At 37.4% G+C, this 27,332-nt stretch overlaps 3 protein-coding genes across 10 annotated transcripts; 2 read left to right on the forward strand and 1 right to left on the reverse strand.

Moving 5' to 3' along the window:
- Positions 1 to 1,119: 1,119 nt before the first annotated feature.
- LOC307165020 (uncharacterized protein) lies at positions 1,120 to 4,998 on the forward strand (the record flags this gene model as incomplete). The annotated part of the gene is made up of 3 exons (XM_079882272.1): positions 1,120 to 1,190; positions 2,635 to 2,700; positions 2,933 to 4,998. The coding sequence occupies exons 2-3, from the start codon at positions 2,664 to 2,666 to the stop codon at positions 4,996 to 4,998; spliced, it is 2,103 nt and encodes a 700-aa protein (XP_079738398.1). The 5' UTR covers positions 1,120 to 1,190; positions 2,635 to 2,663.
- Positions 4,999 to 7,956: 2,958 nt separating this feature from the next.
- Positions 7,957 to 13,927, forward strand: mettl21cb (methyltransferase 21C, AARS1 lysine b). 4 transcript variants are annotated; one of them, XM_079880205.1, is made up of 6 exons: positions 7,957 to 8,234; positions 8,498 to 8,632; positions 11,516 to 11,679; positions 12,486 to 12,603; positions 12,744 to 13,015; positions 13,135 to 13,927. In XM_079880205.1, exons 1-6 carry the CDS (start codon positions 8,183 to 8,185, stop codon positions 13,252 to 13,254), a joined length of 861 nt encoding a protein of 286 aa, XP_079736331.1. In that variant the 5' UTR covers positions 7,957 to 8,182; the 3' UTR covers positions 13,255 to 13,927. The 4 variants fall into 4 exon arrangements, with proteins under 4 accessions (XP_079736331.1, XP_079736332.1, XP_079736333.1 ...); XM_079880206.1 differs by having other exon boundaries at positions 8,501 to 8,632; XM_079880207.1 differs by having other exon boundaries at positions 8,173 to 8,270.
- A 537-nt stretch (positions 13,928 to 14,464) lies between these two features.
- On the reverse strand, positions 14,465 to 26,938 carry tfdp1a (transcription factor Dp-1, a). 5 transcript variants are annotated; one of them, XM_079880213.1, is made up of 12 exons: positions 26,837 to 26,938; positions 24,044 to 24,129; positions 23,895 to 23,961; positions 23,625 to 23,728; positions 19,692 to 19,813; positions 18,386 to 18,551; positions 18,089 to 18,235; positions 17,822 to 17,890; positions 17,586 to 17,737; positions 17,316 to 17,482; positions 17,142 to 17,220; positions 14,465 to 15,926 (listed from the first exon to the last, which is right to left on the reverse strand). In XM_079880213.1, exons 2-12 carry the CDS (start codon positions 24,053 to 24,055, stop codon positions 15,785 to 15,787), a joined length of 1,227 nt encoding a protein of 408 aa, XP_079736339.1. In that variant the 5' UTR covers positions 24,056 to 24,129; positions 26,837 to 26,938; the 3' UTR covers positions 14,465 to 15,784. The 5 variants fall into 5 exon arrangements, with proteins under 5 accessions (XP_079736339.1, XP_079736338.1, XP_079736335.1 ...); XM_079880212.1 differs by lacking the exon at positions 26,837 to 26,938 and adding an exon at positions 25,530 to 25,738 and having other exon boundaries at positions 14,669 to 15,926; XM_079880209.1 differs by lacking the exon at positions 26,837 to 26,938 and adding an exon at positions 25,460 to 25,600 and having other exon boundaries at positions 14,669 to 15,926.
- Between the last annotated feature and the right edge of the window lie 394 nt (positions 26,939 to 27,332).

Below are 27,332 nucleotides of genomic sequence, written 5' to 3' on the forward strand. Positions count from 1 at the left end.
TTTATAGTTATGACAATAATATCATATTATGAAGTTTTGTGCTATGCACAATCAAATTTTGTCTATAAAATTGCATCAAATTTGGAACCTTTGGTTTGGTTTTGGTTTAGTCAAAAGTAAATAGGCTATGACTGAATCAACTTAACGATTGGGTTACAACAATATAAGCAAACTCAAACTAAGTTTCAGATCAAGCCCTTGAAGGTATAGTAGTTCACCCAAAAAGGGGAATTTTGTCATAATTTACTCACCCTCATGTTGTTCCAAACCTGTATGAGTTTCTTTCTTCTATATTGAACACAAACCTGAGACATGATTTATCAGTATAGAAACTGTGATTACAATATAATTTCATGGGAAGTGCTGAAGTCCTGCAGTTTGGCTTCATGTTTTATGAGCTGCCCTTTCAGGGAAATGTTTGGCTTAATACAATAAATTTGTCTGTCATAATTCTGAAGAATCCACACGTGTGCAATTAAGATAACATGAGAGAGATAATATGTTGCTGTTTTGCACTGCTATGGGTTTAGGTTACAGGAACAGAGATGCATTGTTCATGGATGTTGATTTTGAGACCTCACACTCTTGTGGGTATGAAACTTTTGACAGCTGCTTTATCCACAGTATCCCTTTCCTCGGTATGACATGGCATCAACACCTGTCCATATCAGTTGTTGTGCTGATGTCAAATCCACACATGTGCATGTTATCCACACACACACATGTGCCCAACCGAAATGCACCACTCCACTGTTATTATGTGTGTGTGTGGGGGGGGGGGGGAGATTTGTTCTCAAACTAGGTCAAATAAATAGAAAGAAAGAAAGAAAGAAAGAAAGAAAGAAAGAAAGAAAGAAAGAAAGAAAGAAAGAAAGAAAGAAAGAAAGAAAGAGCATCCAATCTCTAAACTTTGTATATCTCATAAGGAAGTGACCTGGTACTCTGAACTTAAAAACAAAAGTTTACAAGAAAAGCAAACAATAATGAAATATAATGAGATGTTATTTAGATAAACATAAAACGTGTTGAAGCATGTGATGGCAAAAGCTAGTGTACTCTCAGAAATGGGACAAGACAAAGGTTGTAAAAGGGTTGTAAATACTGCCTTTTATAAGACGCACTGATTTGATCCCACAGCACTGAGAAAAACACAAGTGAAGAGTCAACACAGACCAGCAAAATCAACACAGGTAAGAAGTACATATTTCTGAAGAAAAACTGTCTTTCTTTCTTTCTTTCTTCCTTTCTTTCTTTCTTTCTTACCTTCTTTCTTTTTTTCATACTCTTGCAGTGATTTTGTTTGAAAATAGTTGTTTGATTTTGTTTCAAACTAAAGGTGTTAATCTGCAATGTTATCCTGATCTAACCCCTTAAATGTGTTTGGTGTAACTTGGTGTATTTTGCTTGATTCAGTAATGTTAATTTAAAGGTACACTGTATAACATTTTTGTTCAAAATGAACAAAATTTAAATAATCAGTCAATACATCATCAGTCCTTCTTCCAAAACATGTCTTTGTCTTCCAACCTATTATGATATTTTAGACCATTTTTAGATGGTTTTCAAGGGAAATTGCGTATCTTATCATATCCGTAAATGGAGAAAATTTGCTCCGGCTACATTGGGTGTTTCTCAAACGGAAAGCTGCATCCTAGACTAATAGTTCAGTCCTTCTGAGGCTTGTAGGCTAGTGTCCTCTTCAACAATTAAACGCTAGAATGAGACGGTCTAGTAAGATCGCATGGCTAGCATTTTCCCGCCCCCATGGTCACTGCACGAAAATACTATCAAAACTTTTGGAAAAATACTAACTAATTCATTTATATTAACTGGCTTTTTATTAATGCATTGCAATACAGTGAATGACAGCTGTTTGCGGTCTCCCAGTGGCTTACATTATTGGCAGTTTAGTGTTATTAATTTACAGCAAAACAAAAGATAACATCTAAACTTTCATGTCCGAAAACATTATTTTTGTCTAACATTTTATAATAAACTCAGACAAGCTCAGTACTGGCTCGTTTTCCGTCAGTTTATTCTCGTGAATTTTGGCTTGGCTTTTTAGAGATAGCGATAAGGAATTTGAAATGTTGTAAAAGCGACGCGGAGATTATGTTTTTATTACTCAACAGGCAAGTAAGGTATTTTATTGAACAGATAAATTGCCATATGTAGCTCTCTAACAGACTTCCTTGTATAAATCATTATCTTTTGTGAAGGGTCATTTCATTATAGGTTGTTGTAGAGCTGTTTTGGAATTTAGTTTCAAGGAAGTAGCTACCTATTAATGGGTAGCCTACAGCTACAACGTCTTCAGCTTGATATCCTTTCCATCTGAACTGGTTATAGCCTATTAGTGAATGATTTATGAGTAGTAGGATAATCTCTCTCTCTTTAGTTATAAAAATGACCATATTCATCCGCACAGTCATGCAGAGCCGAAGCACAACCAAAACAATGTTCAGTTTTGTTTTTTCACCGCTAGAGGGCCAAAAGTTACACAGTGTACCTTTAATTAAATCTGTTCAAATAATAACGTTTCTCTCAGTGTAGTGGAATCCTGTTAAATGAATAATAATTTTATGAATTCCAGTCTTGGTTTACACTGGTTTATTGTTAAATCATCTCTTTCAGAAAGCAACTCTTTGGAGATTTTTGGCAAGATGAGAAAATTACTTTTGCTGGTTCTCACCTTAACAGGTATGATTTGCGCTCTAGTTATACCATCATTCAAATATATATAATTAACAGTTTTTCCTATTTTCAGTAAACACTGTTTTTAGATTTGTCTTGTTGTTGTAGTTGAAGTAGTCATTATTGCTGACAGCTATATCTAACAAACTAAATGTTAAATAAATCCTAAAAGAGGTAAATAACTATATTCATTTGCTAGATTGATTAACATTATTACTTTCTCCTTTCAACTCTATAGCTTCTGCCAGTCCACCAGTTCAGGATAAAACGCTGCCGTTTAGAGATTTGCCTTTTGATCATGTGGTCAAGGAGGATGTTTTGCCAGTGGTTAAAAAAGAACCAATAGTACAGCACACTGAAGCAGAACAAGGTCCTTTGAAGCAGGGTGAACCTGTTGCAGATGTGCTGGATCCAGAGACAACAGAGGAACACAGAGAAGAGACGTCAGTGAGAGTGGAGGAACCTGTGATAGAGAAAGATGATCTGACTGAAGCAGAACAAGGTCCTCTGAAGCAGGGTGAACCTGTTGCAGATGTGCTGGATCCAGAGACAATGGAGAAACAAAGAGAAGAGACGTCAGTGAGAGTGGAGGAACCTGTGATAGAGAAAGATGATCTGACTGAAGCAGAACAAGGTCCTCTGAAGCAGGGTGAACCTGTTGCAGATGTGCTGGATCCAGAGACAATGGAGAAACAAAGAGAAGAGACGTCAGTGAGAGTGGAGGAACCTGTGATAGAGAAAGATGATCTGATTGAAGCAGAACAAGGTCCTCTGATGCAGGATGAACCTGTTGCAGATGTGCTGGATCCAGAGACAACAGAGGAACACAGAGAAGAGACGTCAGTGAGAGTGGAGGAACCTGTGATAGAGGAAGATGATCTGGCTGAAGCAGAACAAGGTCCTCTGATGCAGGATGAACCTGTTGCAGATGTGCTGGATCCTGAGACAATGGAGGAACAAAGAGAAGAGACGTCAGTGAGAGTGGAGGAACCTGTGATAGAGGAAGATGATCTGATTGAAGCAGAACAAGGTCCTCTGATGCAGGATGAACCTGTTGCAGATGTGCTGGATCCAGAGACAATAGAAGATCAAGAGATGTCAGTGATAATGGAGGAACCCTTGATAGAGGAAGATGATCTGGCTGAAGCAGAACAAGGTCCTCTGATGCAGGATGAACCTTTTGCAGATGTGCTGGAGCCAGAGACAATGGAAGAACAAGAGATGTCAGTGATAATGGAGGAACCCTTGATAGAGGAAGATGATCTGGCTGAAGCAGAACAAGGTCCTCTGATGCAGGATGAACCTTTTGCAGATGTGCTGGAGCCAGAGACAATGGAAGAACAAGAGATGTCAGTGATAATGGAGGAACCCTTGATAGAGGAAGATGATCTGGCTGAAGCAGAACAAGGTCCTCTGATGCAGGATGAACCTTTTGCAGATGTGCTGGAGCCAGAGACAATGGAAGAACAAGAGATGTCAGTGAGAGTGGAGGAACCCTTGATAGAGGAAGATGATCTGGCTGAAGCAGAACAAGGTCCTCTGATGCAGGATGAACCTGTTGCAGATGTGCTGGATCCAGAGACAATGGAGGAACAAAGAGAAGAGATGTCAGTGAGAGTGGAGGAACCTGTGATAGAGGAAGATGATCTGATTGAAGCAGAACAAGGTCCTCTGATGCAGGATGAACCTGTTGCAGATGTGCTGGATCCAGAGACAATAGAAGAACAAGAGATGTCAGTGATAATGGAGGAACCCTTGATAGAGGAAGATGATCTGGCTGAAGCAGAACAAGGTCCTCTGATGCAGGATGAACCTTTTGCAGATGTGCTGGAGCCAGAGACAATGGAGGAACACAGAGAAGAGACGTCAATGATAGTGGAGGAACCTGTGAAAGAGGAAGATGATCTGACTGAAGCAGAACAAAGTCCTCTGATACAGGATGAACCTGTTGCAGGGGTGCTGGAGCCAGAGACAATAGAGGAACACAGAGTATCAGAAGAGACGTCAGTGATAGTGGAGGAACCTGTGCTAGAGGCAGATTATATAAATGAAGAGACACCAGAGACAGAACTAGAGCCTATTCCAGAAATAGTTGCCATTCAGATGAACAGAAACAACGTGCCTGTAGAGGAACCTTTAGAGGAACCTGTAGAGGAACCTGTAGAGGAACCTGTAGAAGAGTTGGAGCCTGCTGAGATGGAGATGGAGGTGGAATCTGAAAAAGATGAACATTTATTAGAGGAGCCTACACTCGAGGGTGACTATATTGTGGATGAAGATCCAGAAGAAGTAATGGAACCATGAAAGGATCGAAGACTGACATTACAGACTGGTAAGCCACCTCAGATGATTTTGACTGGTAGAAGACATGTCTGATAATAGCATATTTGCCCAAATGCTTTCAATACAGTGTTCACAGTCACTGTTGACAGCTGCCTTCACCAAGCCGGTGTAAAGTGTAATGTAAACTTAGAGGCTTTATTGAATGATGATTGTAATGTGGTGATATGTCCACAGGGAGGTGGACTTGTGGAGGAGAATTGTGTAGAGATACTGAGTAAGTGTTGCCGCCAAACAACAATTAACAACAAAAAAAAAAAAGGTGTTGCTCTTGTCACAGAAATAATCCAAGGGTTTAATTTAATTTATACATGCTTTATTTCTTTTTATGATCTGTTTTATTAGTTCAATAAAGCTTTGTTTTATCTTTTCAGGCGTTCAATGATGTACCATGCAAAATCCTCAAACGGTTCATCTGTCCCTGTCCACTTTAGACAGCCAGGAGGTTAACCTAACCTGCTTTACAGTGACTTTTATGAAGAAAATGTAAATAATAATAATAATAATAATATTTATTATTATTATTGCAATTTTTAAAAAGTAATTTAAAAGGGATATGCCCTAATCAAATTGTTATGTTGAATTTGCCATGGTTTACAAAAAATAATAATAAACATACATTTTTATGCGCCACAACTGATTCATTTGTTAATATTGTATTATATTGTAAGTAATTTCATTGTTTATTTGCTATTGTAAAAAGGTATTAAATAAAATTGTCTTTTATAATGGTCTTTTATTATATTTTATTGCTGTAATTTTCATGCCAATAGTTGACTCATTTAGGTGTTAACTGAAAGGACACTCAATGTTAAATCCTCACAGAGCTTTTCGCTAAAGCTTCACAGAGGCTTTAGCAAGGCGCTTGTACGCTAATAGCTCTCATCACCATGAGCCTACCATGCAGGCTGTTTTCCATCCCATCATCTGCCCAGGAATGCCAGGATTCCCATGTTTCTATGCATCATCTATGGGATAAAGAGAGAGCCACTTGGTCTGACAGACGCATTTGTTGTGAAGCCAGTGGTGGACCCTGGGACAATAATAATGTTAAAAATGTGGAAACTTTGGTGCATGAAGTTCTAAAGGTGAAGTGTGTAATTTCTGTGATACTGGCATCACCAAACAGACTTGCAAAATAACTTGACTTTACATTAAAATAAATAAATAAATAAAAAATATTGATAGAGAAGACTTAAATCAGTGGTTATTGGCAGCTGGGTCATATGACAACATGAAGCTGAAGCTGAATTTTATAAATATTAATACATGGTTTAATTATACACACACACACACACACACACACAGTAGTGAATAAACGTGATGTCTGGCCTAGAAAAATGGACATCACCCTTTATTCAAATATTATTTGTAAGCATTTTTGTATTGTATACATTTGTATTATTGACAGCCGGACACATTTTTTGGCCATTCAGATTGTCATACAGAAATTATGAACACAGGCAAAAACAAGAGATAACCAATAAAATATTAGTAACTGATCATGTTGTACTCAATGTATGCTTTTTCATGTGAGCTTTTTGTTTTTCTATGCACTTTTTGCATTGTAAAATAAAACCTGTAGCTGTAGTTTACCTTGTTTGCGTGTAGCTTGCCTTGTACTTTATGTATCTTCATTCCTCATATTTTGATGATTTAATCAAACTTGTAGGGTCATTAAAAACAAATATCCCCTCCGGACATCACTTTTGGCTATTAGCCTACATATGTGGAATTATTTAGTAGGAATGCCTTACTAAAATTTTAACAATTACACACACCACCTTTAAAAATTAACTTCAGTACATGCTTAGTTCCCATCACTTAAGGATTATGCATTAAACTTCTGTTTTTGGAAGAATTAATCCCTTTGCGAGTTTGGTTTTAATGGCCATACCGTGGATGCTGACGATCAGGTGCTGCGATGATCTACTAGAATCTTTAAAGCCAAAGATTTTCCAGAATGGTTCATATAGATATTATTATCAGAATATCTAAAGATTAACGCCCTCTCTCTCACTTTGTCCGACATGCACTCCGGGATATGGGGTTAAAGTTTATTTTGGCGTGCACAATACATTGTTCTTCATGGCTGAGTCAGTTTTCCATTTTACCAGCAGCTGTGTTTTCGCTATTGGATGACATGTGAAGGATTTGCAGCGACTAAAGCAAAACCACTCCAGCCATTTCAGTCAGAAATGAATACTTGTCACCTGGCCTCTTGCTACCCTTATAGCCAAATATGTGCATGCTCTACAGAAATGTTGAAATCTTATTGCATGGTGAGAAAGCCATTTAAACAAATAAAGTTTTTGTATTTGCTTCAGATGGTACAGATGTTTCAACACTGATACAACAATGTTGAGTTAACCACTTGATATTATCACATTCAAAAATTGCTGTTTAATTTTACAAATAAAGGGAAAAGTTAAACAGTGTGCAGATTTTCCTCATTTATTTTCTTATCTTTCGTTTTGATCCTGCTGCACCTGTTGGATATAATTCATATGTGCATTCTTTTTAACTCTTTAATTGAACATTGTGAATACTTGTCATAATAATGTTGAATGTTCATATTAACACCACGAACACCCCTTACCCATGGTAAAATCCCAAGCCTCTTTTGGCTTATTACTTTAGTATTTCAGACATTATGTTTTCTCAGTCCAGTCTCAGGTTATTTTTGAATTCTGATTCCATCCCAGCTATTAAAGCTGACCGTTAGGTCATCCTACTCTTTCAGACAGTAAAATGTTCATCATCCTTAATTTACCATATGCGCTTGTAGGCTACAGGTTATTGGACCCCAGTTTCAGCTTCCAAGATCCCACAGGCCGCAGTATATCTGCCAGAGCCAGCACAGGCTGAGTAAAGGTATAAGCCTTCATGGATCATAAGATAGATATTTAAAAGAAGCTGGCTCCCAATGAAGTCAACATGAGGACAAACACCAATACCCACAGCCATCTTTTCCCCCCATCTGTCTTCATCTCTGTGTTTCCGCAAACTCTGGAACCAGTGAGAGGGATCAGTGATCCCTGAGGAGAGGATTGTACTCAGAGCTGTGGAATTAAATGGCTTTGACACAGCATGCAACTCTCTCTCTCTCTCTCTCTCTTAACTAACTGCACATCTAAATAGTGCTTCCATGCTGCTTCTTCTTTATATTTGCCCTGAGGATGTCAACTGTCAAGCATCAGGTCTGTTTTTGTGTTTCTAAGTGTTCGTGACAGTATGTAAGTGTGATTTCATTTTCATTGCTGTTTGATACTGATACTTGTTTAGGGTTACATATTTTTCCAATGGAATTTTGCTTTGTTTTGGGTGCTATTCAATTTAATAACTACTCCAAAAAAATGCATCTGAGAGAAAATGCACTGGAGAAAGGCTTGGAGTCAAAGCATTTAGCTGTTAATTGAGAATTTGATTGAGAATTAAAAATGTGATTCTTCCAACATGATAGCAGTACTGAGCGTGAAGACATTTGGACTTGATTCCGTAATGGAGACGGATGGAGGGACAGGTCTAAATGTGCAGAAAAAAGGAATCGCGAAGCAACCAGTCCCTGAAAAACCACCACCAAACAACCCAGAGGAAGGTAAATAAGTAGAGAATTGAGATATGTGAGAAATATGACAGTGGGCTCCAAAAATCAGTGAATAAAAATGCAATATGTAACATATTTGCATTTTTTTTTTATTTCTATTATGGTACATATAGCAGGCCTATTAAAACTTTTTACTTTTTTCGATAAAAATAACAACAATCTTACTACCCAACAGGATTTGTAGATCTGAGACTTGTCTTGCACTCATGACAAAACACTTAAAACTTGACTATACTTCACCTCAAAGACTTGTAACCCCATCTCATGAGAAAAAGTAACTATTTTACAATTTGGTAATTTCGTAGGAATTCGTCTGATATGTGATTCTCACAGAAATTTCCACTTTTTAGAAGAAGAAAACATAAATGGGCCATTCTACAGAATTGGTGCAAACTGCTGTCCCTCATCCAAAAAACACATTTGAAAAGCATTTAATTATTAAAATCTTAGATGTTTACTAAGATCCTTCAATTATCTATTGAAACCCACAATAATATTTAAGATATCAGTAAGCTTTATATATATAAAATCATAATTTATGGGCTACTTTCAATTAGGAGGTGGCTGTCCCAAACCCTAACCCCTAAATTTCAACTTGTGAAAATGATATTGAATAATTTTTTGCAAATTTTTCCATTCTTGTTTTAAAAAAAATATTTTTGTTTTTTTAAAAAAAATGAAGTTAAAAAAAATATTTATTTTATATTTTATTTTTAAATCATGAAACTTTATCTAAAAAAACATGTCCCGCATTTTCATGTCACTACCAAAACAGTGAATGTTGTAGTCCATTGGCTGAGACTGATTTTAACCACACTCCTACATTTTTGATCAGGAAATATTCCTGTGTCCCTCTCTCTCATGTGCTATATGGTGAGTAGATTGATCCCATCATTTTGAGGTAAATGTGTTCTAAAGTCTAAAAATCTGTGTGTAACTTTAAGGAATGTCACTACCAAACTCATTTTTTCTGCTATTGAGTATTTTTTTTGGGATGTTATTCCATAAAATTTAGTTGTTATATGTGTTCAACTGTTCTGACCAGTGATGGCTAACCATGTGCTGATTAGCATCTTCGAGCTAGGCTCAAAAGTTATCTAAAATTGTCACTACCAAAACAGTCACAACCGAAACATTTTCTTGAAGTTTCGGTTGTGACATTGTTTTGGTAGTGACAAAAGGGAACACATAATCCTTTATTTGGAGGAATAAACTACATTTTAGTACAGTTATGCAAATAATTACTACTGTAGTATGTTTTAGTAGTGTTTTAGTATGCAATATTCTGTTAAAATTCTGTAATGTGATGAGGTTACAATTACTTAAGGTTGCAGTCCATGATACTAGCTTAGGTGTAAGGTTGTTGTCAGTAATGTTAATTTCTATGATTAACTTGGCAAGGAGAATGACATAAAACACCAACATGCCTAAAAAAAATAGAAAAACTACAACAGAGAGACAGAGAGAATACAAACAAAGGTTGAGGGAAGACCCAGTGAAGTACGAGGAATACTTAAGGAAAGAAAATGAAAGAAATAAGAAACGAAGGGAAGAAGGAAAGTTGAAGAGTATCAGTGAATTATCTGACAGGGAGCAAAGACATGTCAGAAAAGCATGGAGGAAAAGACAGAAAAGACACAGGATGATGGTGAAAAGACAAAAAGAGATGGAGACATTTTGCAGGGCTTCCACACCACCTAGCACTTCCAGTGAGGGTGATCAGACACCAGTACACACACACACACACACACACACACACACACAGTTCAGTGGTTCTGGAGATTTATCTGAATGAGGAAAATTATTCTGAAATTAATGTATTATGTAAACACACACACACACACACACACACACACACACACACACACAGAGTTCAGTGGTTCTGGAGATTTATCTGAATGACTCATAAACAAAATGTTGAAAATGTGAAAATAAAACAAAGTGGTTCTGAGTCTACATTGTAAGTTGTTGTTTTTTTAGGAAGAAAAATCTATGAGCATACCTCTTCTCACTTGCACCTCAAGACCAAAGTATAGAATAGCTCGAGGTGTTCTTATAAGATATTTACTGTCAGATGTGTGTCTGCTATATGTACTGACTGCATATGTGCATCATAGTTATTTATTTATATTAACATAAAATGTGGACAGTCTGATTCAGCCATGGCAAACTAATTATTGTGGTCACTACCAAAACATTACTGTCACTACCAAAAATGTGCAGTCACTACCGTAACATGGGATGTTTTGTCAAAAATAAAGTATATTGAATTATCAACTAAGATGTTATGATAGTGTTTGGTTCAATGCATATTAATACTAATGAATCCTTAACTTTGAAATCAGTACGATAAACTTTATGCCTTCTACAAAGAAAGATTGGGTTCAAAATACAACAAATCTCATAAATCACACTTAAAATATTATTAAAATTATAATCTTTATTGATTTAACCAGTAAAAATATTTTTTAAAAATAGAAAAAATATATATTTATAAGGTAGATGTAAACAAAATCTTAATAGGTCATTATAAGCCTTCTTAATAAATTATTTAATATTGTGTTTCGGTAGTGACAAATTTGGGGAGAAGGAAAATATTCCAGCATTTTCTGAAAATACAATATGAGAATTAACTGCACAATTACTAGAAAAGCATACCTTGGATATTATACAATTTGCATACATGCAAAATTTGTGGGAAAAAACAAAAAAATTTCAAGATGTTTCCAACTCTGACTTTGCACCAATTCTGTAGAATGGCCCAAATATGAACCTAACCGTCAGTGGGGCATAAGCAAATTGTACAAAAACGTACTGATCACACAAATGAATACGATTGCACTGACAGTACGATTTTACTGGTGCTCTTTTCAGAGGATCTGGAGGGGAAAGACATGAAGAAGGAGGCACTGAACAGGCGCAATGCCTGGGAGCCCAGTTTCTTCTACTCCCATGGCAACGAGACCTTTTCCTTCACCGGGCAGGAGATCAGCATCCGAGAATCGCTCGACTCTTTTGGCGCCGTCATCTGGCCAGGCGTAAGAACAGACATTATCACAGGGCTTGTTTTTACACCAAGATACTGCCCTGGTTATCGCCATTCCAAACACCGCTTTTTTTAGAGAAACGTTTAACACTTGTATAGAAGCGGGGTTAACACCACTTTTTATCGTGGGGTTAAAAAACCCTGCAGAAACGTTTAACCCAGCTGCATATTGAGGTGACAAACTTGTTCAGTGTGAAACGATGCGGTGTTATGCTGCGTTGCCATTGTCTAAAGATGACAATACTTTACGTTCTAATCGGAGCGGTTCATGTCCTTGACTTCTCCACGGACTGGGAATTATGCGTTTCTATTGGTGCGTTGAAGTTCTCCTGGGAAGTTCGTATTTACAAGTTGGGAAGTCGTACGACGTCAGGTGCATTCAATTCACTTTCCTCTGAGCAAGATGGCGGTGTACCTTCTCTTAGTTAACTACATTAATTAATTAACTTGAGTTTTTAACTCTATACTTTTAAATGAAAAACAATGAGGAGTGTTTTGGTTTTTAATGTTTTTAATTAATTTATGAAGCGGCTGTAAACGTTATCATTACACATTATATTGTTATATTGCAATGCTATTATATTTTGTGCAGGGAATATAGCTTATTTTAAGTAAACAGGTTGTGTGCTGCTTTCATCCAATAAATGACACTGACATGTACCATGCAAAATGTCCCAAGATAACCCAGGTTTACCCAGGGTTGAGAATGACCCTGGGTTAACTGTTTCAAGTGTGAAAAGCCCTTATGAGTTTTGTGGCATAGGTGTTTGCTCAGATTGCATGTGTGTGTGCACATAGGCTGTGGCTCTCTGTCGGTATTTGGAGAAGAACCGGGAACAGGTTGATCTGCTGGATAAAGCAGTGCTGGAACTTGGAGCGGGAACAGGACTGGTGTCCATAGTGGCAAGTTTTCTGGGTAGGCCTATAACTAGCCAACACTTTTTTTTCACAGTGATGTAAGTTGAAAGGTCAAATTGATTTGACTTTAAATGACTTATTTGACAATTTATTCCCATGTACTAAAGTCTTTACATTTTTTTTTTTTTTTGCATCAAGGTGCCTGGGTCACGGCCACAGATCTGCCCGATGTCTTGTCAAATCTGAACTTTAACCTTTCGCGCAACACACGGGGCCGCTGCAGGTACACACCTCAGGTGGCGGCTCTGACCTGGGGTAAGGATGTGAAACGAAACTTTCCCAGCTCTGTCTACCATTACAACTATGTGCTGTGTACAGACGTGGTTTATCATCACAACTTTCTGGAAGATCTACTGATCACCATGCAGTACTTCTGCAAGCAAGAAACCACCGTACTGTTGGCAAATAAGGTCAGGCTCTGTATGTTTTTCATTTAGCCATTCATTTTAGCTAACATGTTAAATTTATAAGGGTCTGAGGTAGTCTCTTTTGTAAGACCTGTTGGCTCTTGATGTCTCATTTCCAACAGGTGAGATTCCAATCTGACCTGCGTTTCATTGAAAACTTCAAAAATGTTTTTAACGTTACATTGCTGGAAGAGATCCCACAAGAGGAGGTAAGGATCTACCAGGCCACTGCAAGGAAGTGAGGCCAAATAAGAGAGAAGGAGAAGAGAGAGAACCAACAACATGATGTGTTGCAAGAAATGTATTCGACATGAGAGATTATATGACATGAGAATCCAGCAGCCCCAATATTGAATGGAAGGTGCTCCACCTGTTGGCCATCTATGAAGTTAAATGACGGCTGAACGCTACAATTCCTGTCAATAATGCATCTCAAAAAAGGGGATGAAAAAGTGGATGCATGTATGATTTTATGTGTTTAGTAAAAACTATGGAAGCTTCTTTTCACTTCAGTTTAAAAAAAAATATAAATTTTTTTGTAATGCTGTCATACTTGTAATTGTCAATTTGTCAAAAAGCAACCATTTCTCACATTTTTCTATTTCTTATTTTAACTGATATTTAAAAATAAGTAATCTGTTGTATTTATTAGTTCAAGTTGGAAACAGGCTTCCATAGAAAATGTCTAATATTTCTAAAAAACAAGACTGAACAAGACTGTTGGTTTTGCTCCCAAATGTGTAGCCTATGCAAGCATTTATATACTGTCATTGTTATTATTAAAATACTTTTAGCACTACCCTATACTACCTTTCAAAAGTGGTCAGTATTTGTTTTAAAGAAATTGATACTTTTATTCATATATGGGGTTTTTTCTATTCCAAATAAATTTCTACATTTTTCCAAAGATCTCTATTCCAAATAAATGCTGTTCTCGAGCTTTCTATTCATTAAAGAATCCTGAAAAAAACATCAGTTTGCACAAAAATAAGCAGCACTGTTTTCAACATTGATAATAATGAGATGCGTTTCTTGAGCAGCAAATCAGCATATTAGAAAGATTTCTGAAGGATCATGTGACACTGAAGTCTGGAGTAATGATGCTGAAAATTCAGCTTTGCCATCACAGGAATTAATTACATTTTAAAATATATTACATTTTCAAAATAATTTTACAGACCCCAAACTTTTGAACAGTAGTGTAGCTTTGAAACAGACAAGCTCATGGAAGAGATCACTCAGAGAATAAGATGACTTGTTTAGGGCCTTTGCAAACAGCATAAAAAAATAAATGAGAAGGAGTCCTGAAGGGGGTTTGACACTGGATTGCACAGGGACCCTTCTTTCATACGTTGTCACATGACTAAAATGATCTTTTCCACTAATAGAGAGAAAAACTCTAACTATATTATAAAAAAAACAAAAACAATAAAACTTGTCAGAGGCGAGCATAAATTCCCTGACTTTTCCAGGTTTAACATTCCCTGATATAGTCACCATTTTTATGTGCTGTGGTGTGGCAAGTGAATGCTAAAAGTACAAATATTTTTTAACAAAAAAGTACAAACACTCAAATATTATGAGGTCGTATAAACAGCAATGAATTAGAAAATGTTATGCCATGTCAAATTCCTGAATGCAAATCTAGTCACACTAGGCACATATATAAAATAAAGTTTATTGAAATTAGTAGTATTACATTAGTGTCGCAAATAAACACAATGAGTTTGAATTCTTAAAACATTCTTTATATTTAAATTTGAAACTTATATTAGATTACAGAAAAGTTACTTTGAGGAGTCAGTACAAGGATTCCGTTTTTTTTTTAAGGAAATTTTCAAAGGGAAGTCCAGAGAAACCTAAAGACCATATCTTTTTAATACACAACAATAATCGTACACGCTTCAAGGTATTACTGAGAAACGAATCTTGATATCATGTGGTTAAGAAACAAGCATTTTTATATTCCTATAACTGCTTTAAGGTACTGAAGTTTCTCCGGTGTCTCTAGGACAGGTTGGCCTATGAAGTTCGGAAACCAAAAGAAAACAAACAAAACACAAAAAGACTGACTTCTCAGAGTCCTCCAAAAAAGTAGCGCTCTTCAGAACGCCAAGGAGCCGAACACACACGGGAGGAGATTCTACAAAAAAAGCCTGCAAGAAATGATCAGGTCAGCATACGAAAAAGAGTTCACATCCAAAGACCTGCCCTCCATGGGGCAAAAAAATAGCAGCCGGCTTTGTAGGTTCTTCGATTCATTAGTCTCCGAATCATCAGAATGCGAATCAAGCCAGCACATTCAAAAACAAAACAAAAAAGATCATTCAAAAACAGAAGAGAACTACTTCACACAGAGATCCACACAACATTTTTCAACAGCACGCAAGGCTGTACGCAAGAGGGGTTTTCTTCAGGAGGGAAGGTTTCAGAGGGTCACGCAGAACAGAGCGGATAACATCCAGTAGGAGCGCTGCAACAGGGAATAAAGTGACACCTCTAAACTTCAGCAAAGTCCTTCAGCTGAAAACTGTCATTCCCAGCAGGCAAAACACTCAGCCTAGGATGATGTGCTTGTCCTGAGCTCAGAAAGACGAGGATGAAAACAACTCATCCCATTAAAGCCCGTGTTCTTCAATGCCCTTCTCAGACAGAGAGTGAAGGAAACGGTGAGTTGCAGAAGAGTAAAAAGAACGATGTGGTTGATCAATCCTCGGATATGGCAGCTGGAAGAACTTGTGCATGATGGACAGGTTGAATGAGGGCTGGGGCTTAGTCCTCGTCGTCGTTTTCGTCAAATTCGTCATCGTCCTCATCGTCCTCGCCCATGTAAGAGACGGGGGTCTCGACCCGAGAGCCGCTGTAGTGGGAGTCGTTAGAACTCGAGGCCATCGTGCCGTCTGCCCCACCGTCGCTGTCAGAGAAACGGATGAAAGGGAAACATGATGAAAAACAAGACACGTAGACTAACTCTTTTAAAAGGGATAGTCCACCAAAATGATTTATTTAAATCTCCCTCATGTCAATACAAAGTCGTATGACTGACTGACTTACACAAAAGGGAAATTTAGCTGAACGTTGATGCTCTTATCCATATAATGAAAGTGAACAGGGACAGACGAACAGTCAAACTCCCAAAAAAACCACATGAGTCCATAGTAGATATATATTCCACATCTATTCCTCACAAAAAGTTATCAGATGGCAATCAGATTGAAGAATAAAGTGCATATTAACGATTATGGATTACTTTTATGGTACTCTAAGATTTTTGGAGCTTCAAAGTGTCCACCTCAGTTCACTACTATATGAAGAAAAAAAAAAAAAAAAAAGCATGTTTGGGTGAACTACTTGAAAATTAAATTCTTGAAGAGTGAACCTTCTTCAGATTGAAAGATTTGAAGGTCAAAAGGATATAAGAGATTGGTATTAGCACCATTTCCCCTCACTGTCAATTAACCAGACAATCAAAAGTAATACCAGAACTATATTTATCATCATCATCATCATCATCATCATCTCAAGAAGAAAACATCAATTTAATTCAACTCAACTTGCTTTGAAAAATTGTCAAAGCATCCCAGGTTATGGCCTAAGGTTAAATATTGCACAGTGGTCACTATATTGTACAGGTACCGTTCAAAAGCTTGGGGATAGTACGATTTTTAAAATGTTTTTGAAAAGTCTCTTTTCGAAAAGATTAATATAGCAAAATATTACTAGAGTTTAAAATAACTTTATATTTTTTATATATTTAAAAAACAAATATGTTAATGGAAAAGCTGATTTTCAGCAGCCATTACTGTAGTCTTAATGCCACATGTTCCTGCAGAATTCTAATATGCTTATTTGGTTTTCAGGAAACATTTCTTATAAATCAGTTTTTTCCCCAAGATTCTCTGATGAAGAAGTTCAAAAGAATAGCATTGATTTGAAATAGATCATCTACTTATGAACAATTTATTGCATCACTGCTGAATAAACATTAATTCAAGTTAACATTAAAGTTTTGAATGGTAGTGAATCACTGGAAACTATCATTGTGTAACCTGATTGAATAACTACTCTTGCTTCCAACTTCCATCCATTTAATTAATGAACAACTGAAAGGTGCACAACAGAAACTCACCTCCCAACATGAAAGCGGCCTCCATTAGCAGACGAAGCCCCTGTCATGTAGACATTACTGATAGGCCCCTGTGCCATTTCTGCATGCAAAAAAGTAACCATTAAATTAAACATTTTATCTTTTGATCACATATGTGATCAATGTGATTCGATGTGTTGGCCAACTGGCACTAACCTGTGACGTAGGGCTCCAGTGCTTTGGGCACCAAGCTCCTGGCAGTCTTCAGGTCCTCAGCGGAGCACTTACCCACCTCGAGACCACAAGCCATGCCCATGCGCTTCAAAACCTCAATGTCGTCGTGAATCTCAAACATGCTATCAAAGTTGAAGAGGTACTCAAACCTGACCACAAATGGAAGTAATGAGAAAAGGTGTGTGAAGTGAGGATCTTTGATTTGCCAGACATGCCACCAACAGCCTACAAGTTTGGCTTTTGAGATCATACTTGTCATTGGAGATGCTGCAGTCAATGACTGTTTTCTTGCTGGTGTTGACGATGATAAATGGCAGGTGAATGACCGAGTTGGCAGGTGGGGGTCTTTTCGTCTGTTGCTCTCTCTGGCGATTCCGCTGTACAAGGTTCTTGAAGGCAATTTGCTGCAATTGAAACAATATATTAATTTTCAAATGTTCATCATCAACATTAAATAATTCTTATAAAACAAAAGAGCAACTTCTGACCTGTAAAATAAGTTCTTGAAGTTGCGACTGTTTTTGTTTGATTCTCTCCAAACGCCTTTGCCTCTCCACCTTAAAAACCACACAATCAGTTTAAACTCCAATTCAAATGTTGACTACTGTATCAAAAAAGTTCATCAAAGTTGTCCTAAGACGGGTATTGTTCAAAATTAACTTTGATGAAAGGTTTTGATCCACTTCAAATGTTGACTACTGTAGTTGCCCTACTAATTGTCTAATAGGAAATCTCAAAAATGTTAGTGCACCCACCTCCAGGTTCTGGCACTCCTGAGCAGAGTTTGTGGGCAGGCCAATCCATTTGATCTCTTTTTTCTCTTTGGAGATGATGTTCATGGCCATCAGCACATTGAGCGCATCGTACACACGCCGTCGAATGTTCTTCTGGTCATACACATGCTGAGAAGAAACAAACACAGAAAGTGAAGCACTATTCATTATGGGACGTATGTGAAAAAGCAACTCTTTAATCGGTTTAAAAAGCTGCACTTCTTCTGCACTCAACAAACAAAGCTGTGGATCAATGTCTGGCCACAGGAAGAGGCTTACCGCATCATTAGGGGAGATATGATTATCACCAGAGCTGAACTCAGCCACAAGCTCATCAGCAACCTCATTGTAGGTTGTGACACCCTTCCGCTGGACCTTCTCACAAACCTTCATGGAGAAATGTCTGAGGCCTTTCCCATTCTTCTCCCCCTTCTTACCCCTCTTCCTGAAGAAAAGCCAGACAAAAACCAAATTATTGCATGATATTTAACATCATGATAAAAAAATAAAAAAAAATAAAAAAAATAAATGGTTTGCTGCTGCTTTCTAGGAATTTCCATTATAAAAAAAGTTCTGTAGTGGTACCATGGTACTCCTAGGAAAAACACAAAATTGGTGTCCACCAAAGCAAATATTTTTCTCACTATGATTTTATATATAAGGCGAACTTAAAATATTTTGACTATAGCCAAATAATAATTTTAATATTATTGATTAATCCCATGAAAACAAACTGTAAAAAACAGTTATATTTTTAAAATACTAATTCTAAGTTAATTTGATCAACTTGTTTATTTTAACTGTTGTTGCATTTTTTCTTGCATAGTGCTTTGAGTGTAAGAAAAGCACCTTACAAATAAAATGTACTATTATTATTAGAATTAATTGCAATTATGTAATCAACTTTGTACATGTGGATTGTCGATTTTTTTATAGGCAACCACAATCAAGAGGTGCGTTTTCACTGTCGGGCCAAAAGTGAGTGTGCAGGTGCGTTTCACTGTCACTTCCGGGGCTTGATTGAGTCTCATCAGGGCTTCCCCGGGGCCACCGGCCAGGGGGTTTTGGCCCGCTGAATACCTTGGCCCAAAGTGGGGCTTGAGGAGTGGACATAAAGGTGGAGGAGAGACTCAACACCGCTGCTTATTTCCCATGTATACCAGGCTACCGGCTAACTTTAACAAAAGATATTTTAAACAAATTTCAGTTCAAAACTCACTTTCAGACACCAGCGTATGTTTGAAATAACTTCCTTGCGATCCGATGGCAGAAATATATTTATATGCGATGCTAAAGGCACATTCATACACATTCATGGAAAATACCCCGAGATTGCTTTATTGTAAACGATTTGTCAAATATCGATGCTAGAGTCTGGTCTTTAACTAAAGACCAAACGTTCACTTCATTTTGCAATCTAGCTAGTTTTTAGTCAGCCGGTGAAACGGTGGAATTCGAGGGTTCTGGCGCAGAACGTTGTTAGCCCTGGCTCGTACTGGCCCCACAGAGGAAAAGCACCTGGTACCACAAAATCTATTCTGGAAAGAGAAATGTAATTACGTTATAAAGTAGTATGCTGACTTACCCCGAGGACCACGGAGAGGCTTCCGATGGTTGACTCTGGGTGATAAACTGAGAGCTGGGTGTGTGTGGGCTGTTCATTAGGATCACATTGGAGCCACTGGGCCTCTGAGGTGTGCTGATGAGCTGTGATAGAGAGACCATCAGGTTACAAGATCATACGGCAAACAAAATAAAATAAAAGTAAATGATAAAGTATGATATTAAACAAATCTTTACAATCATGAAATCTAAACTAAAAGAGTTTAAAAAAAGATTACCACTGAAGTTAAGGAAGGTAAACATTTATTCAGCTAGGACAAATGCAAGCTAATGTATTTCTTTTTCATGCTGGTTACACAAATGACACGGTTCCTATTCTCACTGACATATGGCAAGGAATTAACAGCATAGCAGCTGTGAATATGCAGGTGGCTAAACAGCAAGTGTCAGTTAAAGGAGCCAACAATTCCCCTTTTCTAAATGAGTTAAATCCATTTTTTAGTTGTTATGGGAAGCCTGTTTTAAGCTTCAGGCTCAGACAGTAAACATTGTTTTTATCCCCGAGGAGGAGATACCTCACTCCTTCAATGATTACTGTGAATTGCTCCATTTGGATTAATAAAACTGTAAACTAAACAGAACCATTCTTGGAAATCCATTTCAGCCTGACCTGTCAGATCAGAATTCAAGTAATTCTCTTTCTTCATTCAGGAGATGGCAAGTGTTCAGCATCCTGCATTATAAGCAGCGTCTGAGACTAGCTATGTGTAAAACACTAAAAGGGCTAAAGCAACATTTCCAGTTTTCCATTAGCTCTTCCCATTCTGACGCCAAGCTACTCTTAGTTGTTGTAAACGAAAGTCACTTGCAGGGCTCAAAATTAAAAATGGCCTGATGGCCCGGGCCCAAAGTGAGAGTTTTGTTCCAGCTGACGAAAGTGCAATTTGCCCTATTTTGCTAATGCTTGCGTTCTTTAGTTTCAACGCTCTAACATTTGTTGATCGCATTTTATTGTGTGTTTATGTATGTATGTATGTATGTATGTATGTATGTATGTATGTATGTATATGTATACATGTCTTACGCCTTGCTTTGTTGAAACTACAAGAATGACTTATGATGGTTCAATTAAAATGGATGGAATATTAAATCAGTAATGTTCTGCTCAATTGCCATGAATGATGGTTAAAGCTGTCAAACAGCAACATTGTAGTTGTAAAAGGGCTATTCTGCTAATAAAATTTTGTAGTGAAAAATATATACTGCAATATACTAGCACATAATTTTAAGAACCTTAAATATACACTACCATTCAAAAGTTTGGGGTCAGGCTGTTCTTTCTTTGTTAATAAATTAACACTTATTCTGCAAGGACACGTTAAATTGATCAGCAAGGACATGTTAGATTGATCAAAAGTGTCACTAAAGACATTTATAATAAGAAAGTATACATAATACAAAAAGTAACATATACATACAGAGATATATATATACACACACACACATATATACATACATACACACATATATATCAAAGAATCCTGGGGAAAATTACCCAGTTAACAGTTTCCATATTGAAGGGTTAAGTTCACCAAAAAATGAAAATTCTGTCATTACTTACTCCCCCTCATGCTATTCCAAAACGCATAAAATATTGAAGATATTTTAAAGCTGCAGTCTGTAGTTTTTCCTCTTTGTCGCCATCTCTGTTCGAAATCTGCAATTGCAGTTATTCGCGGAATTATCAACTTTATGTGGGTTGTGCCTCGGCACGGCACAGCATGGATGAATCCAATGTTTTGAGGAGAATGTGCGGCTGTCAGTCGCCGCCCAGGTGTGGATACTGTCATTCGCAATCACAGATTCTACTTTTTGGAAGTATGACCAACATAAGAATTTTCACCGGCAAATGTCATCTTAATAAGTAAGTAACATCCACTTTTATTCTGACCAACTAAGGGAAAAAAAGTTGCGCTGATTAAATCTAACGATCGCTTATCATATCACGTCAAACCGTGCAAATTATACTTTGTCCTCAAATTGTTAATGTTAACAACATCAGCACTGTGTGACTGCATTTAAAGCTCTTCCGATATTTATCCTTGTTTTCGCATGGGCCCGGTTGCTGTCTCTTTTTCTGTAGTTTCTGTAAGTCCGAACGAAGTCTTTTGCATTTTACAACGGGTGAATCTCCAGTTGTCGCTGGTGATTGTCGTTTGAACCTTTCTGGATCCGCCAACAAATTGATACGTTTAATTATATCAAGTGCTGTGAGAAAAGGCTATAAATCTTCACCTCCAACATCCACGCAATATAGCCTACTATACGATACTACCACTTTGACGCTTCAAAAAGTAAAGAAAAGAGATCGCAAAACTAATCCATATGAATCAAACTGTTTCGATCGCTTTATATGATGAACATATATAATTTAGGCTTTATTCACATATAAACTATGATCAGCGAATATAAACCGAACCTGCTTGACGCAAGAACAAACCTCATTGGTTCTTGTGGAAGCTCAAACGTGCTGTGTAACACTCGAGACTGAACCTCATTGGTTCTCACACGTCGAGCAAACATGCTTGAGCTTCTGTTTACCATAACTGATGTGTGCGTTGATGAATGTTTAAAAAATAAAAGCTTAAATTAAACCTGTTCATCATGTAAAGTTATCGGGTCTCTTCAGAAAATTTGGACTAAACCACTCAATTCATATGGATTAGTTTTACAATCTCTTTATGAACTTTTTGAAGCGTCAAGCGCTCCGATGATTAATGAAAGTCTTACGGGTTCGGAACGACATGATGACAAAATGTTCATTTTGGGGTGAACTATCCCTTTAAAAAGCACAGATGTTTTCAACACTGTCTGATAATGATAATAAAAAATGGTTCTTGAGCATCAAATCAGCATTTTAGAATGATTTCTGAAGGATCATGTGACACCGAAGACTGTAATGGCTGCTGAAAATTCAGCATTGCCATGACAGGAATAAATTACATTTAAAATATATTACATTAGAAAACAGCAATTTTAAATTATATTAAAATTTCACAATATTACCATTTTTAAATTTATTTTTGATCAAATAAATGCAGCTTTAGTAGCATAAGAGACTTCTTTCAGAAACATTAAAAAAAATCTTACTGATACCAAACTTTTGAACTATGCAAAATAGTGCTATTTTTTGGGGTGGGACCTGTGAAAAATATTGAAAGGGCAAACAGATATGCATTACAAGAAATATATTAAATCAACTATTTATAAGCCCTGCACGTGGCATTACTACAGTAACTGATAAACTAGACATGGTCTACAATGCCTGAACAAACATCCAATTAGAGCATTGGCTAAATAACATTGAGGATAGACAGGAGAACCCTGAAAAACAAACTGGAATTGCATGTGATGTGAATAAGGCTAATGGCTGCATTTACATTACATGGTTCAAGTGACCCAATTCCCATGTGGCACAAATCAGATATTACACGAAAAAAACACATGGATTCCAATATTGTCAGATCGGCTTCAGGCCTCACTCATATGTAGAAATAAATGTGATATGAATCAGATTGCGTCTGCCATGTAAGTGGACAGATCTGATATTCCCATCAATGAATGTACATCATTGAAAAAGCAATGGTGCCGAATGAACCAACCGTGATCATGAATCTTTTCAATACCCAGAGTGCAATAAGGACTCTTTTTTTCCTCCACCTTAAGAGACCAATGTTTTGTTGAGCTTTAAAGATGGTGCAGAAAGCAACCACTTGTATTATCAATTCGTCTGCATTTGCAGGGTCACTTTTAAAAGATGATGTAAGATGTTCGTCAAAAAATAAAAAGCGGATATAGTCAACAAATCGGAATTGGGCATCAAGACCTGCAGTGTAAATGTGATCAAGCCTATCCATTTGAGAGTTTATGCGACCAAGCTCCATTTAAATCTTACCATATGTGGTGCGATGTTTACGTTGGAAGGGCCCAGTGTTTTTGGCAAAAGCTGTTTTCCAACAGTCAATGACTGTGGATGCACCGTTACTAAAGACAGCACACCTGCAAGGGTAGTATTCACAGAAGACATCTTAATGCAGTGCTATATAAGGTCAAGCAGGTGTCTGGGTGTTTATAAAGCATTACTGTAAGGTCAAACGTCCTTGAATATCATCAGCTGCTGATGCAGTGCACTATTATCTTGAGAAACTTCTAATGTTCCTCTTACCTTTGCCAGGGCTCAAGTTCTGATCAATGAAAACCTTCAGCTCCCCATTGGCCTCAATCAGACCAGCCTGTGGAGAAGATGACCATTCAAACTCATTGACTCACACTATTTTCAGTCGATTACATCTAATAGAGCAAGAGAATACTCACATCTTTGGCCATGATCCCTGGGGCTGAGGAAATAGATGCTTGGTCTAGCTGAAAAACCTGAGCCAAATTTCCACAAGAAAACGACTCTGCAACAGAATTGAAAACTGGTTAGGCAAAAGAGCCAAGGACAATTGAAGACTGTAACCAATGACATAACACAAATCTTTGTTAGAGAAAATAAGGAAAGTTTTCATTCACAACATCCACCAGAAAGATGCAAAGATCAATGGGATTTCAAACAAGTACATCTCACAGTTTTAGGTGGTTCCTTGATCTATGAACAGAAGTGGCTGGTCTTTACAGTAGGCCTCATGTTTGTCTTCATGCCTAAACCCCCTGCGAACAAGCATTCATCCAAAATGCTAAATTTTCACAATAAATAACTGAAAACCACCATTGGGGTCATCAGGATGTTTTATTGGATGATTAGTATCAGTAAAATATTACTAAACATACAAATCTTGATGCTTTGGATTGAAATGAGGCATTTATATTGCGCTTATTACTATGGTACTACTGTACACCCAAAGCGCTTTATAATCATGTCAGGGATTGTAATATTTCCTCACCTCTTACTATTTATGTTTGGAACATCAAACTGCCCATTGTGTCTAAACCTCAAGTTAGTCAATATTAATTATTTGTTTATTGAATTGTGGTATAAAAAGCAACATCATACTTGCAATCATGCTGTAGTACTGAATATCATCTGCTATTCTGATATTCCACACAACAGCACTCTTGATAGTGTTGGACTGACACCCTGTCATAGGTAAAGTGGACTAAAATAAGACTTGAGCCAACTTTCAAGCCCAGGCACAGTGTGAATGCAAAGACAGTTGGATTCTATGACACGCAATTCACTTAAAAGGGTTTAAGTTTGCTTATATTTAAAATGCGGTCTAGGTAGGAAGCTCACTAGGTTTTGAGACACAACCATAAGTGATGAAAACGAGGCCCGCCGATTTGCTTCCAAAGCACTCATGCAGCTTATATTACCAGACAAAGACCTCGACGAATCTTTCCATCGCTTTAACATCAAAACTTCAGGACGTCCACTCAAAAACCGCATGCAATCTTTTTTAAAACCATCCATATGCAACAGTTACTGTCGTTTTGAGTAACTTTTTAGCAAAAGCAATGGGCCCTAAAACATAGAAAATAATCACAGTCAAAGTCCTAAGTTATAAAAAGCATGTAAACACACAGCAGAACGATTATCCGTTTTATTCGTTTATATATTCCGCTCTAAACATAATGCACATTCGGCAGTAAGTACTATAATAAAGCGTGTTAGCCCAGTTAGCTAGCTGCCTTTCAAACACGTTTTGGAATGAAACCCAGTTCTAAATGTGATCAAAACGTACCCCACCTGTTTAAATGCGATCAGGTCGGATATTGTGGATTTGCTCGTACCGTTTTGCGAACGGATCGTACTTAAATGGCCATCTGGAAATGAAGTGTGTAAACTTTCCTCTGAACTTACAGTCCTGAAAGCCCTTTGCCTTCTTAGGTGCTGTTTTTGTTGGCATAGCCAGTTAGCAAGAGGACAGAGGAAGAGGAGGTCTGAACCCCATCCCTCAAACAGGAAACAAAGATAAATCAAATAATACGAAAAATAAAATCTCATGAGCCATGAATGATCATGCTTTTGTAACGAGCTTGCATTTGGGAGATGTTTGATTGTACGACCATGGCACATTCATAAAACCCAAAATGGATGCGGATGTTAGATGCATGCACATAAAAGACGCATGGCAACTGTGAAATCATCATGCATGATTTCAATAAGGAATTAAAATTATCTAAATGTTTTATAAAGAGTTTCTGCAGTTTATCTTAAGCATAGTATATAAAAAAGATCTCTTTAAATGTGGCAACACAGTCATAACACTATACTGCTGGAGGGTGACAGAATTCATTGGTTCACCACAGCATGAGTTTAAACTACTGAAAATCCTTCAAAAATGGAAAATAATCTATCAAAATGGGTCACAATTGTTTACCAAGTCACCAGAACTAATTTAACAAGCAGGGTGGTTGTGGTTTAATGCCTGGCAGCCATTTTACATGGAAGCTAAAGCAAAGCCAACATGCAGTGATGCTTTCATAGCTTGCTAGCTGATGTGACAGGTCCTTATGATGACCTTAACTACTTATAATATAGTTCTCTTACACCCCGCACGGTTCTGCACAATTAACAATAGCCTAACCGTACCATTTCGCAAAAGTATTTCAAAAACGCTTTAGAGCGAACATAGGATAAAGAGGTTAAGCTAGCGACCAGGCGAGCTAGTAAGCTAACTTCCACTCAAATCGAGGTCATCTCCGCTTCTTTGATATAATCAACCTAGGATCTGCATACTATTGTTTACTACACGTCCAGTGTTGTATACCAGTGCTTATTCGTGCAATGGCCAAACCATCACTGAAGATCAGTGGGGATTTCCTATTGCATGGTACTGACAGAAGCACTTGACATGGGTTAGCTTGTTGGCTAACACAAGCTATTTGAGACAGACCGTTTCGATCTTTCACATAAGTGATAATTAATCCGGACCGACAGTTAACAGACTAACGATCATGGATTCCATTATGTATAATAACATAAAGATACACGCTGAGGTTACAGACCGGTTTGGCTAGCAGACGCAGTTATTGCATGCCAAATTATCTTTTCATTTTCGAACGCAGATAAATGACAGCTCCTTTATGCAATGATGAATTATATATACAGATAATATCGGTCAAAGCTGTGTACGTGGACTCAAAGCCCCCCCTGGTTTCACTTACGGTCGGTTGCATCCGCCTTCAACTGTCTAGCGCTGAATGAATAGGAGTGCACACAGTAGAAATTGCTCCCTCTCTGGGTCTGTAAAACTGAGCTTGGCGGTGTCTACGCCACGGGAAATCTGATTGGGCAGTAATGCGCGTGACGTTGGAAGAGCGTAGTACGGAAGGCACGCCCACATGGAATTCTGATTGGGCAAAGCTCTACAGTACCCGAGTTAGAATTTTCTTATTGGTTCATTTCACTGGACCCCACCCACTACGTCTGAAGGCGGAGCGTGCGCAGGAATACATGTAAATATTAAAAAGAAATTCACGAATAAAGAGGTTAATGCCTATAAAGTATCTTATCAATTTTGCTCAAAACTGTCAAAGACTATGAGAATAGCTGTTATCAGTATTTCCAAGTTTAATTACCTCTTTCATATCACTTTCTAACGATACATTTGCATTAATACCCATTACATAAATGCTATCATATTTTTTTTAATCATTATTA

The sequence above is a fragment of the Squalius cephalus genome, assembly GCF_949319135.1.
Source record: "Squalius cephalus genome assembly, chromosome: 9".
Lineage (NCBI taxonomy): Eukaryota > Metazoa > Chordata > Actinopteri > Cypriniformes > Leuciscidae > Squalius > Squalius cephalus.

Excerpts from the sequence above, each read along its gene's own strand:
- mettl21cb (XM_079880205.1), top strand. The coding sequence starts at position 8,183 with ATGCTGCTTCTTCTTTATATTTGCCCTGAGGATGTCAACTGTCAAGCA. Across the intron at positions 8,633-11,515 it reads ACCAAACAACCCAGAGGAAG|AGGATCTGGAGGGGAAAGAC; the intron begins GTAAATAAGTAG and ends TGCTCTTTTCAG. Across the intron at positions 11,680-12,485 it reads GCGCCGTCATCTGGCCAGGC|GCTGTGGCTCTCTGTCGGTA; the intron begins GTAAGAACAGAC and ends GTGTGCACATAG.
- tfdp1a (XM_079880213.1), bottom strand. Across the intron at positions 17,891-18,088 it reads AGGAGTGCCAGAACCTGGAG|GTGGAGAGGCAAAGGCGTTT; the intron begins GTGGGTGCACTA and ends GTGGTTTTTAAG. Across the intron at positions 17,483-17,585 it reads TGCAGCATCTCCAATGACAA|GTTTGAGTACCTCTTCAACT; the intron begins GTATGATCTCAA and ends ATTTGTGGTCAG.